At 50.1% G+C, this 19,387-nt stretch overlaps 1 protein-coding gene across 2 annotated transcripts in view; it reads left to right on the top strand.

The window, feature by feature from the left end:
- The window catches only part of PRKD1 (protein kinase D1), a 720,579-nt gene extending 701,685 nt beyond the window's left edge, over positions 1–18,894 (top strand). For both annotated transcript variants that reach the window (XM_069209053.1, XM_069209052.1), the window contains exon 18: positions 11,610–18,894. In XM_069209053.1, the coding sequence (XP_069065154.1) occupies positions 11,610–11,798 (189 nt within the window). In that variant the 3' untranslated portion in view covers positions 11,799–18,894. The remainder of the gene's footprint in view (positions 1–11,609) is intronic.
- Positions 18,895–19,387: the final 493 nt, after the last annotated feature.

The raw sequence follows: 19,387 nt of genomic DNA, 5'->3' as shown, positions 1-19,387 counted from the left end.
AATATCGGGACTGGACCAACGAGTGACAACAGTGGAAACCCAGGTAGCCTCCTGGACTGACAAAGGGCAAGAACGTATGCACCTCTGCAGAAAACTAACAGACTTGGAGGATAGAAGCCGCAGGAACAACATCCGCCTAATGGGATTCCCGGAGGGCATAGAGGGCACGGACCTGATCTCCTACCTCCGGGACACACTCCCTAAGCTAACGGACATAACATTCGACCCTCCTCTAGAATTCGAAAGGGTGCACAGACTTGGTCCAAAGAGACAGGACGGCAAGGAATGTCCTAGCTCAATCATAGCCTGCCTCCTGCGCCATGGTCAAGCTCGCCAACTGCTACAGACAGCCCGGGCGCAAGGCCCACTAAAGCTGGGCACTACGGAAATTCGACTCTCAGCTGAATTCTCCAAAGAGACTGTAGACTGTAGGAGAGCTTTCCTTTCCCTCCGTCCTCGCCTCTGTCATCTGGACGTGAAATGTGGCCTGTTTGAACCGGCCAGAATGTGGCTCACCAAAAACGGCGAATCAAGAACTTTCTTCGACCTGGAGGACCTGAGAACATTCCTAGACAAACTTCAGGAACAGGCATAACCAATGGAAACAACAACTGTCCCTCCAGGACATACGAGGTGTATCCTCGGAAACCAACCACTCAGAAGCCGTCTTTAACCCAGAGAGAGGAACAACCACGGATCCCCACTCCAGGGGAAGAGACTTAGAGAGACTCACAAAACGTCACGACGACCGGGGCCAAGTACTCCAGGCGGTGGCGATGTACACCCAGATGTAGGACAGAGATAAATCCCGCTCCCCTCTGAAGCCCACAGCTGCCCCCATCTGAGGCCGACCGGACACCAGCACCTTTCCCCCCTCCCACCCCTCTCCTCAGAGCCCTTGGAGTCATGGTTATGACGAACCCTGGACTAGTATGGTTGAGCCCAGGAGGCAGAGGAGAAGAACAAACGGAGAGATGAGTACCTGATCATGTGAACTCATGTGTCATTCCAATACTGTGGGTCTCTGTCTCAGATTGGCCCTGCGCAATGTTGCAGTGTTACTGATGCTTTTCCCTACTCCTTCCTTTCTCCCCTCTCTCCTAACAAACCCCCTTTCCTCCAGGAGGTTTATCCCCTATATCCCCCCCCTTTTTTCCCCTCCCCTTTACCCCCGGCAACACAACACACAACACTCCTCTATGACCAGACTTGTCTAGCAATGGGCCAGCGCGCACCCTTCCCCCCCCCCACCCACCCTCCTCTCGGCATGGCTGGAACTGCACCAGGGCCTCCCTCCGACTCCCCCCCCCCCGTCGGCTCGCCCCGAAGGGGTTTATTGGGCTGCTTGTTTGTTTGTCTGCTGGTTCTTCTTTTCTGTTTTAGTGGGGAGTGACGTGGACCACCCATGGAGTGCACTAGAATAACGTAGGTTCGAGCAGCGGAGTATGTAGTGATGTAGATAGAATAATCCCCATAAAACCGGCCCCTACGGCTCCCCTGTCAACTATCACCTATAGGCCCAGCGGACCCATGCCTCTCTATTGAAATAAATAAGAACAATGGGGGCCCGGACGCCAGACGTGCGTTGCCTCTCTGGACGCGCGGCCTGCTGGACGGGCAGTGGAGCTCGACGGACCTGGGTTTTAGACCCGCAGGTTACAGTTTGAGAACACCGGGACTTGAGTCCCGTTTTTATGTCTTTCTCTTTCCCTTCCCCTCCCCTCATTACTACACACACTTATAGTTTCTCCCTTCCCCCACACCACTCTCTCTTCCCCCGCTTCTAGAGGTTATTTTTCTCCCCCCGTTTACCCCTCCCAGTTCCTCCTTCCTTTACCCTTGAAGCCTACCCCCGCCCCCCCCCCACCCAGGTTAGCTCCTCTATAAGGCCACGATGCCTGACTCGAACAAGGTAGCACCCTTACGGATTATGTCATGGAATGTAAATGGCCTTACCCACTTCATAAAAAGGAAAAAAAATCTTACCTACCTTAACGACAAACGAGCCGACATTGCCCTCTTACAAGAGACACACATAGACAGCCTGGAATCCGATAAACTTCGACGGGACTGGGTAGGCACTGTCCTATTTCGCTGCAGTCCACCCTCACCCAACACAGAGAACACCCCGAGAAAATGCGGGTGGCACTATTACTACGTAAAACCCTCCCTTACAGGATCACCAAATCATGGTCCGACCCCGAGGGCCGCTACATATTTGCTAAGCTAAAGATAGGAGACTCCTCGCTATGCGTGGGCTCCGTTTACGCACCAGCGGGCCCCAAACGCCTTTTTTTTTTTACAAATCAATCGGCTCCTGACGGAGATAGGAGCATCTCGCTATGTAATAGGGGGAGACTGGAACATAGCTAGGGATGCAGTCCTGGACAGAACGGGATTCCTTGACACAAGTAATAATGCAGACAGAGCCTTACAGACTGATGTCCTCTTGGACAACGGCCTCGTGGACCACTGGAGGCTGACCCACCCGACGGAACGAGAATTCACCTTCATTTCGCCAGTACATGGCACTCAATCCCGACTCGACTACTTCCTCCTGTCCAATAGCCTTGTGGCCCACGATAATAGCATAAGGGAAGGTGGCCTCTCAGACCACTCTCCAATCAGTGTGGATATCCAATTAGGACTAGTATCCCCGGGCCGCAAGCCCTGGAGGTTCGCAGTCCATCGCTACCGATCCCCACAAGGTAAATTATAGCTACAGGATCATGCAGCCACCTTTGCTCAGGATAATAAAGGCACAGTTGAGTCCAACCGCATACTGTGGGCCGCAGCCAAGGCCACAATACGCGGACACCTCATGCGGGATGCGGCGCTGGCGAATAGAGACAGAAAGGAGCAACAGGCGGCACTAGAAATGGATATTCATTGTCTCACCAGACAATATACTATGCATCCCTCTCTATCAGGGCGTCGATTATTGGAGCGCGGCCAAATGGCCCTCAACGAGCTATGTACCACACAGGCTGAATATGCCCTACAGAGAATACAAGGGAGACACTATGACCAGGGTGAAAAAGCGGGATGCTTGCTGGCAGCCCAGCTGCGCCAAAGAACGGGAGCCCTTGCCGTACCGGCCATACGCGCTCCCTCTGGAGAAATACTGACGCACCCACAAGCCATTAGAAACGAATTTGTGCTGTTCTACAGACACCTATACACCCCAGAAATAACATTCAGCCCGGCACAGACCACAACCTTCTTAGAAGGCCTCGATTTACCCTCCCTGTCAGACACAGGTCGTAGTCTCCCTGAAGGGGAAATAACCAGACAGGAATTAGAGAGCGTCATTTCCAGCCTCCCCTACCACAAGTCGCCCGGGGAGGATGGTTTCCCAGCGGAATTCTACAAATGGGCAGGAAAAGAGGTAATAGATATCCTACACGAAGCTCTAAACTAAGCCTGTTCCACGCAGACGCTAGGTGTCATATCCAATAACGCAACGATAGCTGTCATACCAAAGCCCGGGAGGGACCCCTTGCTGTGTGGCAGCTACCGGCCTATATCTCTCTTAAACGGCGATGTTAACATTTGAGCAAGCATCTTGGCAAATAGGCTGCGCAAAGTCATTCCATCCTTAATTCACCACACGCAAGTGGGGTTTGTACCGGGACGCACCTCTAGAAACCATTTGCGTACCTTATCTCATACCTTATGGGCCTCAAAAGACTTGCCGGAGACAGCATTAGCCCTGTCCCTAGACGCCGAAAAAGCGTTTGATCGCATAGAATGGCCCTACCTATTCACGGCCCTAGAGAGATTTAGCCTGGGAGACAAATTCATCTCAATGGTACGGCTACTCTACGACCAACCAGAGGCAAGAGTCAACTGTGGGGGCTTCTTCTCAGACCCCTTACCAATCCGCAGAGGCACACGACAGGACTGCCCTCTCTCCCCTCTCCTGTTCTTACTTGCCATGGAGCCTCTGGCCGCAGCCATCCGATCTTCCCCCCTTATAATTGGCCTAGCACTCCCTGGCGGCCTATCCAAAATGTATCTATATGCCGATGACATCCTGTTAACACTTACTGACTTAGAAAGCTCTATACCAGCCCTCTTGGGTGTCATTGATGGATTCGCAACACTGTCCGGTTACCGCGTCAACTGGGACAAGAGTGAGGCCCTCCCCCTCTCGCGGGTGACTACAAAAGCCGCACTTCTAGGCTTCCCGTTTCGGTGGATGCCAAAACACCTCAAATATTTGGGAGTACTCATCATATGTGCCATGCCGGGCATGGCACATATGGTAGCGGACAATATCGACCCCCTCATTGCACGGATGAAACTCGATTTCGCCAAATGGACCCACCTGGGCCTATCCATGTGGGGCCGAGTACAGGCGGCCAGAATGGTCACGGTGCCTCGCTTCACCTATATCCTGGGACTCCTCCCCTTACAGGTGCCCCATCATACATTACGACAAATAGACTCCCTCATCAGATCGTTCGTATGGGGCCCTATGCGACCACGACTATCACCCGCCAAGCTCATAGCCCGCCGTTCCCATGGGGGCATGGGACTTCCATCAGTGGAGCACTACTCGCTAGCACTACAACTATCACAACTGTCCCACACCACGCTTGTGATGCCTGACCCACCACAATGGATTGCGGTGGAAAAGCGACTATTATCCGCAAACGAAGGGCTTGGGGGACCTTATCGCGACGACCTCCCATTGACTAACCCAGTGAACCCTATTTTGAAAGCGACTAGAGCAGCATGGCGAAGGGCCCACAGACTATTTTGGGTACATCCCCTTATCCATGCTCAGGCGCTGCTGTGGCGCAATAATGGACTCTGGATAGGGGGGAAGTGCTTAACTGGTCACAGTGGAGGGAGGCTGGTAACCACACTCTCTCTCAGATACTGGAGAACGAGGTGCTCAAACCCTTCCCAAGGCTAAGAGAAGAATTCGTCCTACAGCCAAACCAAGAATGGAGATATCTACAACTTAAATACTGCATCTCCCAAAGGGTTGAAGCTACCCGATGGGGGTCCCAACCCTCGCCCATAGTGACCTACCTGCAGCAGGGGGCCCAACAAAAGGGAGTCATGTTGGGTCTTTACGACCTAATCACCAGACAACTCTATTCCCAACCCCTCCTAGATAAACTGCGTTTGCACTGGCAAACCCGGTTACAGCAACCCTTAGATCCAGCTGAATGGGAGGATGTCCTGGAAGCCCTGGACAGAGGTACCCGCGAAGCACGATTAAAGTTCTGCCTCTTTAAGGTCTTACACGACTGGTATTGGTCCCCGGCGAAACTGCACAGGATAGGACTCCTCCCGCATGCACAATGTTGGAGATGCCCAGAGACACACTGCGACCTAAACCATATCTTAATTGACTGTCCAACGGTCCGACCATTATGGGACGTGGTGAGCTCCACCTTGGCCGAATCATTGACACTCCTGTCACCACTCCCCCCTTCCTTAATACTTATACAAGACACGACCGCTCTACCAGACTTCTCCAGACCGCAAAAAAGACTGCTACACACAGCACTAGCCACTGCAAAGATCTGTATACTCCGTCACTGGCGGTCAGAAATCTCTCCAACCCCGGAGGAATGGATCATAGCCATGACCCACACGGCCACATATGAAAGAATTGTCTACAACTTGCAAGATCAAGCCCAAACCTTCATCCAGGTGTGGGCCCCCTTTCTGACCGGGGGGGGGGGGGGGGCGTAGTAGTACGTAGTGCATGGTACGTAGTACATAGCGTTTAGTTTGTAGATTGCACACCACCTTCCCCCCACCCCCCTTTTAGCAATACCCCCACAGACCTTTCCCCAAGTGCCGCCGATAGGACATTCGTACTAAATGAAAACGGGCAGAGCACGGCCAAAGGCTTTAAGCCCCACCCTCCTGATGTACCGGTCTCCCCTCCTCTGCCATCAACATCACCTTAGGGTACACTACCGCCTGCCACGGTGACCCCCAGGCTTGGCATGGACCCAGGCACCTAACGATCGGCACCCAACCCAGGTGGCAACACGGCACAGAGCCTGTCCACTTACTTACTTACTTCCAGGCGGACAGGCGACTCGAACCTCATGCCCCATGCCCATGCCACCAGGCTGTCCTGGCTAGCTTGCCTATTTGACTAAAATTGTTTGTATTCCGTACAACCCTACAACCCCACCCCGAGAGCCCTATAACTTTACAGCCTCACAATCTCACAATCACTGTAACCCGACATAACCAGGCATAGCGCCCTTGCCCGGTTTTACACCTCTTACTTTTATTTTATTTTCTTCCCTGACACCTCTCCCTGTCCCCTGCGTGATTTGATATAACATGTTTTTCCTAAGCCACGTTTGACAATACCCCATTGATCCATCCATTTCTCCCCGTTCCATTGTTTATTGATCATTGTATACAATCATTGAAAATTGTTGGGGCTTCGACCCCATTTGGGTTTTGTACAACTTTGCAATGTTCATAATAAAACCTTTATAAAAAAAAAAAATAGTTCCCACAACAGTTTGTTGTGGAGGTTCAAGTCTTCAGGCAGGTCGAAGAAGAAGCAAAAAAAAAAAAAGTCAAAGCAAGACCTGGCCCTGTCCCACCACTCTGTGTCCTTAGAGGGTGCGAGTGCATGATAGTGCCTCCTGGCCCCGCTCCCACTCGAGAAGCCAATCTGCAGAGCTGGTTCCTAAACCCTGCCCTGCGCCCACCCTAATTTCCCGGGCCCAGGGAAACTCCTCAATGTGAGGAAATTGAGTATATTATATGGTGTAGGTGTGCAACCTCACTGTGTAATACTGTCACAACCCCTTTAGAACCCTTAGGTTTTGTTTGTCAAACTATCAGCTCAACCCTGGGTAGCTGTGGCTCTGAACCGCAGGAATCACACAAATGAATAAGTGTACAACATTTAAACAGCACCAAAAACAACTGAAGAAGAAATTGGCAAGGCACCAAAGAAATCCAACACTCATTTTCAAAAACAGACTGTATTTTGATATATATTTTAGACACCAAAATGAAAAAGATAAACCAGAGGATCTTGGAGAGCTAGAATTGACAAGGTATAGTAAATCACAGCATTTCACTAAACCGCGAACAAGCAATGGCAAATTCAACAATTTTGACAACTAGAAACTTTTTAGCGCAAAGTTGGGCAAATTGTAATATGGTCGGTTAGAGTTACTTGGAGTGCCCAACTCTGGGAGGAAGCTAGTCAGGAGGACCAGCAGGGCCCTCAAAAACAGTTAACGCCTCAGAAGAAGCAGTCTTCCAGCAGTTCCAGTCACTTTATCCTTGTTCAATGGATTCCTATGGAAGTGGTCCTGATGGTGAGTATACAGAATGCTTGAAGATGATCAAGGACGCTGTGGATACAATGCAGTTGACTAGGATCTTCTTGCAGGGACTTCTTGGTCCGTGAGGGTGGTGCAGTGATCCTGGACACAGGGTTTGATGTCTCCGTTCTGGCAGAGGTCCAGTAACCAGTGGACCACCAGTTCTCCAGTGTCACAGTCACTTCCAGTTCTGGGTACCCAAGCTGCACTCAAAGGACTCTCCGGGGTCATCAGACTTGGGTCCTACTTCTGATCATCGGGCTCTGGTCCCTTGTGCTCCATCACAGTGGAGAGCCGCAGTCCAGGGCTCTGGGCCTCTACTCACCCTTATCAGGCTTCTTCATCTGTTGTGTCCCTGTGCTGTGAACAGAAGGTAATTTGGCTGATCCTTAAAGTCTCTTTGCTTTGTCTGGACTTTGGAAATAATGTTTCCTTGACCAGGACAATACAGGCACAGTTCGAATTCTTTGCTAACCACCAGGAGCAGTCCACGTCGGTGCAGCCTCTCTTTGCTGGGAATACGGTGCTGCAGGGCAGTCCGTCTTCTGTCCTTTTTCCAGTCATGTCAAGATCTGAGCTCTGGGTACCAGGGATGCCGTATTTATGTATAGAAAATGTCCTTAGGATTGGATGCCGTTGGTAGCTAATGGGCTACCAAGGTTCCTCTCTCCTGATGGCCACTTCCTGGGATGTCCCCCTAGGAGGGCAGAATGCTGACTCGGATTCAAGCTCCATGTGCAACCATTGAGAGCACAGGAACTTGAAAGCAACAAAGTGGCAACTTTGTAAAAGCTGCACAGTGTAAGTTGTTACTTCATTCAACTGTAGAACCCAGTTGGTCTTAATGTAAACAAGTTACTTGATACCTCTGTAGGCTTGCCATAGGGGTAACTTACACGTTTCATGGTGACAGTTGACTTTGCCATGGCTTTTAAATGGCAAAGTTGTGCTAGCAGTTTTAAACTGCCCTTCCAGTCTACAGTGGTGGACTGGGAGACTTGTTTTACTTGTCACTCCCTGGTGGGGACTCTGTGTCCCATTCACTAGGGGCTTACAAGCAAGTCAGCTTACGCAAATTGGGTATAGCCAGTGTAACACTTGTTTTGGGTCAGGGCACGATGGTCTTGTTGGCAGGCATCAGAGCACTCTGACTTGGAAAACCAGCAGCATCAGTCAGAAAAAAACTAGGGGTGACCATGCAAAAAATGGGCCTTTCCTTACTCTCAATAAATGCAGGAGTTTCAGACTGCGATGTTATGTACTTTTGACATGACACCAGCTCCCTCTGGTGCACCTACAGGTCCCAAGGAGCCTATAGGCTTCCCATCTGAATTTACCCCACAGGATCTCCCTCAATGTCAGCTGTTCTTGCTGGATTCATTCTGGAGTCCGTACCGTCTTCGGTACTGAACCTCCTCCCAGTGCGATGCCCCATGTTAGAACGCGATCCACTGATGCCATTCAATCCAATCGCTATCAAAACTTTGAGATGTTGCTGCGATGATCTTGGCTGCGCTCTTGCTCCTTATTCCTCCAAACAAGGTCAATCCTTAAAACACTGACACAGTGTCTTTGCCTCAAGGGACACTGCTTATGCACGATCTTTTTGGGATGGATTCATATATGATACTGGAGATGAATTTGCTCAGTCCTACCATGAAGACAATTGGTAGGAGGATCTCCACAATGCCAGTGGGCTGGACACTTCTCTGCACACTGGTTTACTTTTGCCTCTGGGCCCCACCACTGAGGCAAGTGTGTCATTTCTCCTAGAGATGTGCAGAGCTATCTTGGGTCCGGTGTTCCCCACTCAGGAGGTAAAAACGTATATATTGACTGAGGTACTTTAACCAGGTCACACTAATGCTGAGGCATTACTTCCCTTTAATGTAGCCATCAAGAGGGTGCTGATGCCAGAATGTAGATAAAGGTTGCTTTCCAGCTACTTTTTGGCACCGAAAGATGACGGAGGAGTCTTCAAATGGTGAGGAACTTGAGCTTAGATGTATCAATCAATCAATCAAAATATTTGTAAAGCGCACTACGTACCCGTTAGGGTTTCAAGGCGCTGAAAGGAGGGGGGGTGTTCTACTATTGGTCGAAGAGCCAGGTCTTAAGAAGTCTCCTGAAGGCGAGCAGGTCCTGGGTCTGCTGCAGGGAGGTCGGGAGGGTGTTCTAGGTCTTTGGTGGCAAGGTAGAAGGATCTGCCCCCGGAGGTCTTGCGCTCGATGCGGGGAACGATGGCGAGGGCGAGGTTGGCGGAGCGGAGTTGGCAGAAGGGGCGTGGAAGTTGAGTCTGTTGTTCAGGTAGGCAGGTCCGGCGTTGTGGAGTGCCTTGTGAGCGTGGGTGAGGAGCTTGAAGGTGATCCTCTTGTCTGGGGGGAGCCAGTGGAGGTCTTTCAGGTGGTGGGAGATGTGGCAGCGGCGGGGTACGTCGAGGATCAGTCGGGCGGAGGCGTTTTGGATGCGTTGGAGGCGTCGGATGTCTTTTGCTGGGATGTCTGTATAGAGTACGTTGCCGTAGTCTAGTCTACTGCTGACGAGGGCCTGGGTCACCGTTTTTCTGTTTTCCTTCGGGATCCATTTGTAGATTCTACGGAGCATGCGGAGGGTGTTGTAGCAGGAGGAGGAAACTGCGTTGACCTGCTTGGACATGGTGAGGGCGGAGTTGAGGACGAAACCCAGGTTGCGTGCGTGGTTGGCTGGCGTTGGCGGGGGTCCCAGCGCGGTGGGCCACCAGGAGTCGTCCCAGGCTGAGGGGGTGCATCCGAGGACGAGGACCTCCGTCTTGTCGGAGTTCAACTTCAGACGGCTCTTTCTCATCCACTCGCCGATGGACTTCATTCCCTCGTGGAGGTTGGCTTTGGCGGTGTGTGTGTCTTTGGTGAGGGAGAGGATGAGCTGTGTGTCGTCGTCGTAGGAGAGAATGTTGAGGTTGTGCTGACGGGCCAGTTGTGCGAGGGGGGCCATGTAGATGTTGAACAGCGTCAGGCTTAGTGAGGAGCCTTGGGGTACGCCGCAGATGATGTTGGTGGCTTCGGAGCGGAAGCACAAGCACAAGTTATTTACCTCTGGTAATGTTCTTTCTGGTACAGACTAATCGCAGGTTCCTCACAAAACCTCCTTTCCTTCCTGTTCTGTGAACTGGACTCTTCTCCTCCTACAAGCGTCCAAGGTTAGATTTTTGCACAATGGTCACAACCAGTCAGATTTTGGCTCCATGTGCATATATGAGCCAGAAAACACCTGTCATCGTGTCTGGGTGGCACCTATATAGGCCTGAGTAAGTCACTTTTGGTGCAGAACTTTTATACGGAGTAGCCACCGCCACTTGCTGGCGTGCAGGCATATAGCTTAAGATTTTCATTATACAGCCCGACACCCCATGGAATATTCAAAAGGTGAGAAATCTGTTTTTAAATAGTCTCTACCATTAATGTGCGTTACTGAATGTAACTTATTTTGCATGTATAATGTACACAGGCTCAAAGTAACATCACCAAAAGCTATTACTGCCACACTATCTGTTTCTACTGGAACACTCACAACACATCACTTCCATACACCTGGCACGAAAGCACAAAGCATCATCACAAGACTCGGACCCCACAAGACAAGAAGGCATTACTGTTTCATTTAGCATTTGTCTTTTGTGCAGAGACTCCGCTCAAACCATTCCAGCCTGCTAACAGCACCCTCCTCTTACCCAGTACAGTGCAACCATTTAACTCATCAACCTCCTAACACTCTCTGCTCTGTTTGAGTAGCTTACACAGTCCAGCTTTTATATTAGCAATCTGGTACCCGTAGTCCTGAACTCTTAATACGGTGAACAGAACTACACGCATACAAGCCACGTTACTTCTATATGCTGTGGGCTCATGATGTCACAAGACTGTTTATTCTACACAGCGAGCACACATTGTCAAAATGCAGCACCAAAGCTACCTCTGCCCCGGCATCATTGTACAGACACCGACTAGGAAGTGTCCTTAAACACTTTTAAATTTTGCTTCAAAGCGCCCCATAGGTGTTTGTTATACACACAAACCAAACTGATTTGCATTAAGCAGCTAGCCCTTGTTTACAGTTGCCATGGCAGCACTGACTGTTGCCCCGGGCAACAGTGGAAACGCACCCATGAACAGACGACACATATGACGTCATGACCGGTACACACCAGGCCCCATCAACATCCCACGATGCTAGGAGCACAAGCTCACACGGTGCAGCAGGGGTCTGGCAATAACATGTGTCTTTTGTTTCTTCCGCGTGCAGGGCTTCCAGACCTGGTTGGATCTGAGGGAGCTCGAGTGTAAAATCGGAGAGCGGTACATCACTCACGAGAGCGACGACCATCGGTGGCAGATGCACGCGGCCGAGCACAGCCTGCAGTACCCCGCCCACCTCCTCCGGGCGCAGCCGGCCAACCGGGAGCCCCACGAGGCCGAGGACAGAGTCTTTTGACGCCACGGCCTGCTCTGACGCCCGCCTGCTCTAGCTCCGCTCCCGCCGGCGGCCCACCGGAAGTACACCGCGCGTGCGCCGCGAGGCCGCGCAAGAGCCGCGACGCTGCCCGGACTGGCCGTTTGAGCGCTGGACCTCCGACACAGACCGGAACTGATGATATTTGTAACAATCTATTACATGTTACTGCAGATTGGTCCTTCCTCGCGCTCTGTTGGACAGGGCGTCCGTGCGCCGTGACGTCGGACCGCCGTCTGTGCGTGTCCTTGGATTGGTGGCGCAAGTGGACCGGAAGAACTCAATGGGAGATCACGTGGCTCCATGCAGCCAATCACCAGGCCAGGATGCAGCTGAGCTAGTGCCACAGGAAGTAGCGCTGATAGTGTTGTTCATTGTACAGCTTTGCAAAGAGGACATTGATATGTTTTTTACATGTCAGCTCCTGCAAAGAAGACGGGGTCGGTACTGAACAGGGGCGAATGTGGACAGTGTTGGGTGCCGGAGGGAATCCGACAGCGAGTCTTGTCAGGACAGGCAATATAGAAAATAACAAAACATGCTGGCAGGCCACGCGGGGAGTGCGGGCCTGGTGTGGCTGTTGTGGCACAAAGGAACTCAGCCAGTAGGTGGAGGCAGAATGGGTTCCTGAGAGCTAACAACAAAGCAGGATGCATGACAAGGGGGCTTGGAGTGCCTGAGATAGCGTGGTCCAACTTGAACTATTCAGCAGGATCTTCAGGGTACGAGACCGTCACAGTCAGTAGTACGAGATGGCAGAGGGGGGGGAGTCACTCAGCTGGATGGGCTGCCAGCGATAAAGCGGGCGGCCAGTGTTTCCTACATAGGGCAGCACAGAGGCGAGCAGGTGACAGAGGGAATTGGCAGGCCGTTGCTTAGTGACCACTCTGCAGGGGGTATTCACTTTGTGTTAAGCCATTGTCATGCACCAGGTGTGTAACTCAGTGCCTGCGGCAAGAGGGGCGCGCCGCCCTATCTTGGGCTCCCTTGAAGGCAAATGCCTATGAACATCTGTGAGATGAGGAACTCACAGAGATCCCTTGCAATATTATACAAGGGATGGGCTTCACTTTTTGTTACGCCACTGTCATGCACATCTGCAGTGTCATCACTGCGCAAGCTAAGGGGTGTACACATGTTACATCACTAACATTTGACTCCGATAGAGTCGCGTGCTACTCGCCTACAAAGGGTTTCAGTGCCTGGTCAGTGGTAGTAAGCGCTATATAAATACTCATACCATAAGACCTCTCAGGATTACAGCAGACGATAATACAGCCATACAACACTTGCAACAGACCAGCTAATCCTTCGCCAGAAATGTGGGTGTCTCCATGTGCAGCAGTCAGTTTTGAATGTGCGTGACCACTGTGATTTGTCTATGCTCTGCAGATATTAAGTGTCCTTAACAGCACAATAGAGAGCTATACAAGGGGACGGAGCTGCATGTGGGATAGCAGTGGTTTGCAAAGAACCGCTGCCCTAAGGGTGAGGGAGAAGAAATATTTTTTTACCTCAAAACATCAATTTATGACAACAGTGGCTAAGATTTGGAATCAACTGACAGGTGTGGCTAGCTTCACAGGGGAACACAGATACCCACTTCTCTCAGAACACAGTCACAATTATTATCACAGCAGGAGGACCTAGAATTACACACTGCACCGACACTTGCTCTTGAAAATCGGGTACTTAACGCTTATATACGGGCATTGTCGCAAGTCTTGCATATCCTTCAATGCATAAGTAAAGCTTGGAGTCCTGGAGAGGCTGCACTACTCCTCTCCAAATCCGTTATATGTCTGTCGGTGAGCAGTATTGCACTGCACCTGTCCATATTTGTTCTGTGAGTGAGGGAAGCATGCAGTGTTCCTCCTCACACCTGTCGTGTGTGCGATAGAAGCTTGCACTGCTCATCTCCATTGTTGTTCTGTGACTGACGTTTGCTCACCACTTCTGTGTGCGAGGGCAGCTTGCACTGCTACTGCCTGTTGGAGCCTGCACTGTTGCTGCCCTTGTACACGTTCTGTTGGTTGAATCTTACACTGCTGCTGTGATTGCTGTCCCTGTTCCTCGTTTGAGGGGAACTTGTTCTACTGCGGCACCTGTTCGTTGTGTGAGGGAAGCTTACACTACTGCTTGTGTGCTCTGTGTCTGAAGGAATTCAGTTTACAGCACTGTTGCTGTATGGAGCAGTTTTCAGTGGTGAAAGATTTGAACCATATTTTTAAAAGTGTTACTTGTACATTCCACAATGAAAACAAAACATGTTAATGTTCGCAAGTCCCCAGTCGTAGAAAAATGTGCACAAAGAACCAAAAGCTTTGAAATTGCCGAGACCGAGTAGAAACACTGACATACAGCTTATTTTTGTAAACTTCTAGTGCACTTCCGAGAAGGTGTGGTCACCTTCAGTGTGACCCTTTTCACTGTTAGAGATACTGCTGTTAGTTCTTTGGGAGCAATGCCTTCACTTTAGCCCGAGGAAGGCAAAATGGAAAGATGTTATGTAACCCTGAAGAGGATATGCGATAAGTGTGCATGTAAATAAGAAGCCTGTAGTGCTAATAAGAGAAGTTCGCCTTTTATTTAACAAAATGTACACATTCTGAAAGGACTAGAGCCCTAAAACTGAGAAACAGACGATTCTTGAGTAGGCGTGCGTCTCTGAAAGGGGTTACTGTTTATAATACCTCCCAGTGGAAGGTCTTCGTTCATTCTGTGAAATTGTCTCAGCCTTGAGTGCCTCTCATCTGTTGGTCTTTGAATCCAGCCTGTTGACCCTTGTCATGTGCATCAGCACCAGCCGTTCTAGGCCTGTTGTTTAGTCAGAAACACTTTTCTAATGAACCCTATATGTGAAAAAGCATTAAGGGAAGCACAAGCAAAAAAAGTTGCATGATACCAAGTGCATGTTGTGTGGCTTAACGTGGCTCATGACGTCACTTGGTCTTTTCATTGTCATGGCATTTCAAGTACTTTGATTTTGCCTCCGTCTCATTATCCCATCCCAGATTTTCCCTTCCATGGAATCGCTGTCAACTTGGAATGCCTTATAAATGGGTAGATTTCCAAATGAGATTCCTACATGGCATACCATATGGTTCCATTGAATGCCACTTAGAGTTGTGAGGACAGTCTTTCCAATCAATGAGTGTCTGCCTGGCCAGAGTGCGTAGCCCACTCCTCATACCGCTGCTCGCCACGGTCTGATACAGCGACCTGACACTTGCAATGGCGTGCTTTCCTCTGCTGCGGATATCATCTGGTCTGTGCCTTCATCTGCTCTGACTGTTCAGATATATAGTCATTGAAGCAACGCGTAAACCTGCAGGGCAGCGAATGCTTGTAGGGGGACTTGCCTCTGGAAACACTAAGGGTAGGTAGTACGACAGGGTGATAGCTTTATGGTGCGGTATGGGCTGGGAAAGAGTCTCCCAAGCCAGGCAAAATAATTGCTATCGCCTTAAAATACGACATCTGCTCCGGTATATCCTTTCTGAGTGATTTGAGTCAACAGTCTGGGTGGGTGAAGGGTTGATGCCGATAGTGTTCAAGAACTGGAATTCAAGTTATAAATGTTTTGTATTGTGTCGCTTTTTACCAGCAATATAATCAATAGAATAAACAAAACTTTTGTACTGATGTCATCATAATTTGAGTGTTTCCCAGTGCTTTTCCTGTTGCTTCGATGCAAAGCCACCCTCCCAAGGTGGCCGGTTGGCCTAACAGCGTGAAGCGTTTCCTTTCTCCACTGCTGTAGATGGCTGAACATCCAGTGAAATGCATTCCAATAAAACGGCTCTTGGAGATAACATCCAGAGACACACCACTGCCTGGCCACAGCAATATGGACTGCCAATAATTAGTCAGGGCATGGCACTACCGCTGCCTCAAATCGGATGTGATTGGACCTTCCAGCCACCGCAAGACGTGTCTGATCCAAAATTAGCTTGTTTAGGGAGTCGCCATTTACTGTTTTCTCGTAGGTGGCTGGACCGGTCACTGGCAGTTGTGTTGCTATCTCCAATTCCTACATAAACCACTTGGTGTCTTCATTCTTAGGAATCTTTTTCAATAAACTACAATGATTCCAGGATACCTCCACACACATGACTGTATGTTATGTGGAGTTTGAGGTAAAGTGAATAATTTCCCCAATATTGAAATGCTCAGCCAAACTGCTTCTCTGCGCTACCCAACAGTGGGCTGTCTCTTTATGGTGATTGCAGAATCAGAAAATTCTTCTGCACAGTCTCTTTTGCTCCTGTTAAGCAGATTCCTTAACTGGCTAAAGCACCATCACCTGGTAAAGTTATATAGTTAACATGTATTTCTGACGGTAGGTAGTTCAAAGACATGTAGCATCTTTGTTGTAAGTTTTTGAAAACAATTTTGTTTTAGGAAGATGCATCTGCCATGTGTTCTTCTCTGTTTACCCATTATCCCTTGGCATTGGCCACATACTTCAGAGCCTTAGTGCTTTCTGTAATTGCCAGGACACTTTGCAGGCAATCCACTGGTGGGGGGAGGTTGGGTTTAAATGTCCTTGTCTTTAGTATTTGTATTTGTAAAGCGCGTCCCGGGTGTAGCATCGAAGCGCTATTACTCAAAACAAGGCCTTTCACCAGGAGCCAAGTCCCAACATCAACCAGTAGGGGAATATGAGTCTCCTAGCTAGAGCGCCATTGAGAGTCATAAGTATTCTGAGAAAACTCCCTAGGGTCTTTCCGCCTCTGGTGCCTGCACCATAAAACAGTGAATCCAGAATGTCGTTAACCAATATACATAGACACTGGAGGATTTCTCAATCTCCTCTCACACTGTCCACAGAACCCCATCCTAGGGACGTCTGTAGTTGTCATTTGTTTGGAAAGATATATTCTCTTTGAGTTTGATCGAGGACTCAAGCAAGACGTGTGGGCATTGGCTGGGTTTCACCACCAATCTGGCCATGGGTGAGGACTCTTGCGAGACATGTGGGTATTGGTTGGGTATTCACCACCAATCTCGCCATGGCCAAGTACTTATGCAAGACATATGGGCATAGGCTGGGTTATCACCACCAGTCTTACAGTGACCGAGGACTCAAGCAAGACATGTGGGCATTGGCTGGGTTTCACCACCAATCTCGCCATGGGTGAGGACTCTTGCAATACATGTGGGCATTGGTTGGGTATTCACCACCAATCTCGCCAGGGCCAAGTACTCATGCAAGACATATGGGCATAGGCTGGGCTATCACCACCAGTCTCACAGTGACTGAGGACTCAAGCAAGACGTGTGGACATTGGCTGGGTTTCACCACCAATCTGGCCATGGGTGAGGACTCTTGCGAGACATGTGGGCATTGGTTGGGTATTCACCACCAATCTGGCCATGGGCGAGGACTCATGCGAGACAGGTGGGCATTGGCTGAGTTATCACCATCAGTTGCATTCACTGTGGCAGAGGACTCGTGCATGCGCAGTGGCAAACCGTGCTGTGCTTGGTTCGAAACATGGGCATTGGCTCGGTTTGGGCATTGGCTCGGTTTGGACATTGGCTCTGTTACCATCACCAGTCTCACCATGACGACTCGTGCATGCACAGTAGCACCGTAGGCTGTGTTCAGTTCTACTTGTGGGCATTGTTTTGGGTATCACCACCAATGCCCCTTCTCCCCACCCCCATGAACATCCTCCGTCAGTCCCTGCAGAAGTGGTTTACTAATATTTTCACCTTTAGCCCCAATCCCCTTCAACAAACGAATGTAGCCATCCCCACGCCAAGACATTGCATATTCTCACAACTAGTATGTCAGATATTAAACATTTCGAGCAGGCTAAGCTCTGTGTTGGCGTTCACGGGCACTTCCCCCAAAGGAATCCTGAAAACAAATCTGCTATTCAGTAGTGCTTTTCAATGTATTGCAATTAATGTTTGGGATGTGTCACACTGCACGTGAGCCGGACATTACAAGTGTGTCCGGGGGAGGGTGTGAGAAATCCCAAATCTGCAGTTTGCTTTGATTTTTTGGGGGCACAGAAATGTAGGAAGTAACATAAGAAGTATATTGTGAAAGTTTAATGTCCGCGAAGCACTACTTGTGGGGCAGGAATGCCCCCACCCCTCGGGTGCCACCCGACCTACATTTTGCATCCTGCGGCCCTGTATGGGTGGGTGGGGGGGCTGTCCAGCCCCATTGGGAGCACAGCCTGTGAAGCACCGTGCCTACGAAGGCCCTCACCTGGAGAAAGTCGGCCCATTGGCGGGAATACTACGACGTCAGTCGTCGCGTTACCTCCACTGGTATTTACAAATATTGCGTAAACAAAGCGGAAATCCATTTACAGTGCATGTAAACAGATTAGTTCCTTACTTCCGACAAACTCTAGGTAAGAGCCCGAATTTTTTGAATTTCTATTCAGAAACTGACCTCAGTAGCGGTTTAACACTTTCTTCAAAAAGCCTCTTCTCGCAGCGTTTAGTTTCACAGCCTCAACAGGAAGAGGATTGAAGCGCCTTGTCAGAGGTATTAAGCGCTATATAATTTCAATGTTATTTCGCCTCCTTCCAAAAGCTGCTAAATGTCGCACGAAGGGGAGTGCCTGAGGGGCAGCGTGCGCTGTGATCGGGGCATCATCAATAAACGCACAATCAGAGCTTTGCCCCCTGAGCTGCGTGTGCATCTCGGGCTGTGCCCCTGGTGATGGGCACACAAAGCTATAATGTGTCATGATGGGCAGCATGTCAAAGGCATCGGTTTAAGGGGTACACTATAAGGTGCAGTTCAAAGGTCGCAGGTCGGGGCTGTGATTGAAGTATGTCTCAGATTGTACACTCCAGACACTATTTTTAATAAATTCCGCCCTCGCTCCCAGATGCCTTGGAGAACGCCAGTGTCTGCGTGTGCGCTGCAAGCCCACCTCGTGACCAAGCTTTCCAGCAGCAGGGTCGGTTGCCTTTTTATCGTGTGGGTTTGTTAAAAAAACAAAAACAAAAAAAAAAAAAGGAAAAGTCGTGTATTTTTGGTATTTCAACTGCTTTGATTGAGTGTTGTTTCTTTTTGTTTTTGCAATAAAAATAAATATTTGCAGTGGTGCGTGTCTGTTCTTGCTGTTGCTAGGCCGTGGCGCGCCCCTGACGCTTCACCTCTGTTCCCTGGCTGCCTCCTCAGCATCGGGCCCTCTTGTCTTCAGATCCGTTTCCATGGTGATCCCGCATCACGGGGAGGTAAGTGAACCGAGCGCACCTCATCCGAGGCCGTGCCGTTTCCATGGGACCCCCGTCTCGTGGCTGATGCCAGCCTCCGTCCTCGGGTGGAGGGCCGAGGAAGCGCGCCGCGGTCCCCTTCACCTGGCGCCTCTTGTTCGAAGCTGCTCTCTGCAGCGCCGCAAGGACATCTCAAGGATTTTGGGGGGCCCTTGACCAAGCGTATTTCTGAAGCAATGTCAGCTCTTTCATGCTCTCTTTGGCCAGGTCACTGGCAGTACACAAGCACAAAGGTCCAAATTCGTAACGTGTTTACATCTAATATTCAGGGATAGTGACGTGTGTTTTCAATATTGTAACACAGTAGCAGCTAGTAA

Source organism: Pleurodeles waltl, chromosome 9 (assembly GCF_031143425.1).
Source record: "Pleurodeles waltl isolate 20211129_DDA chromosome 9, aPleWal1.hap1.20221129, whole genome shotgun sequence".
In the NCBI taxonomy this organism is placed as follows: Eukaryota; Metazoa; Chordata; class Amphibia; order Caudata; family Salamandridae; genus Pleurodeles; species Pleurodeles waltl.
Note: the sequence above shows the minus strand (reverse complement) of the source record. Positions and strands in the feature narration are given on the sequence as shown.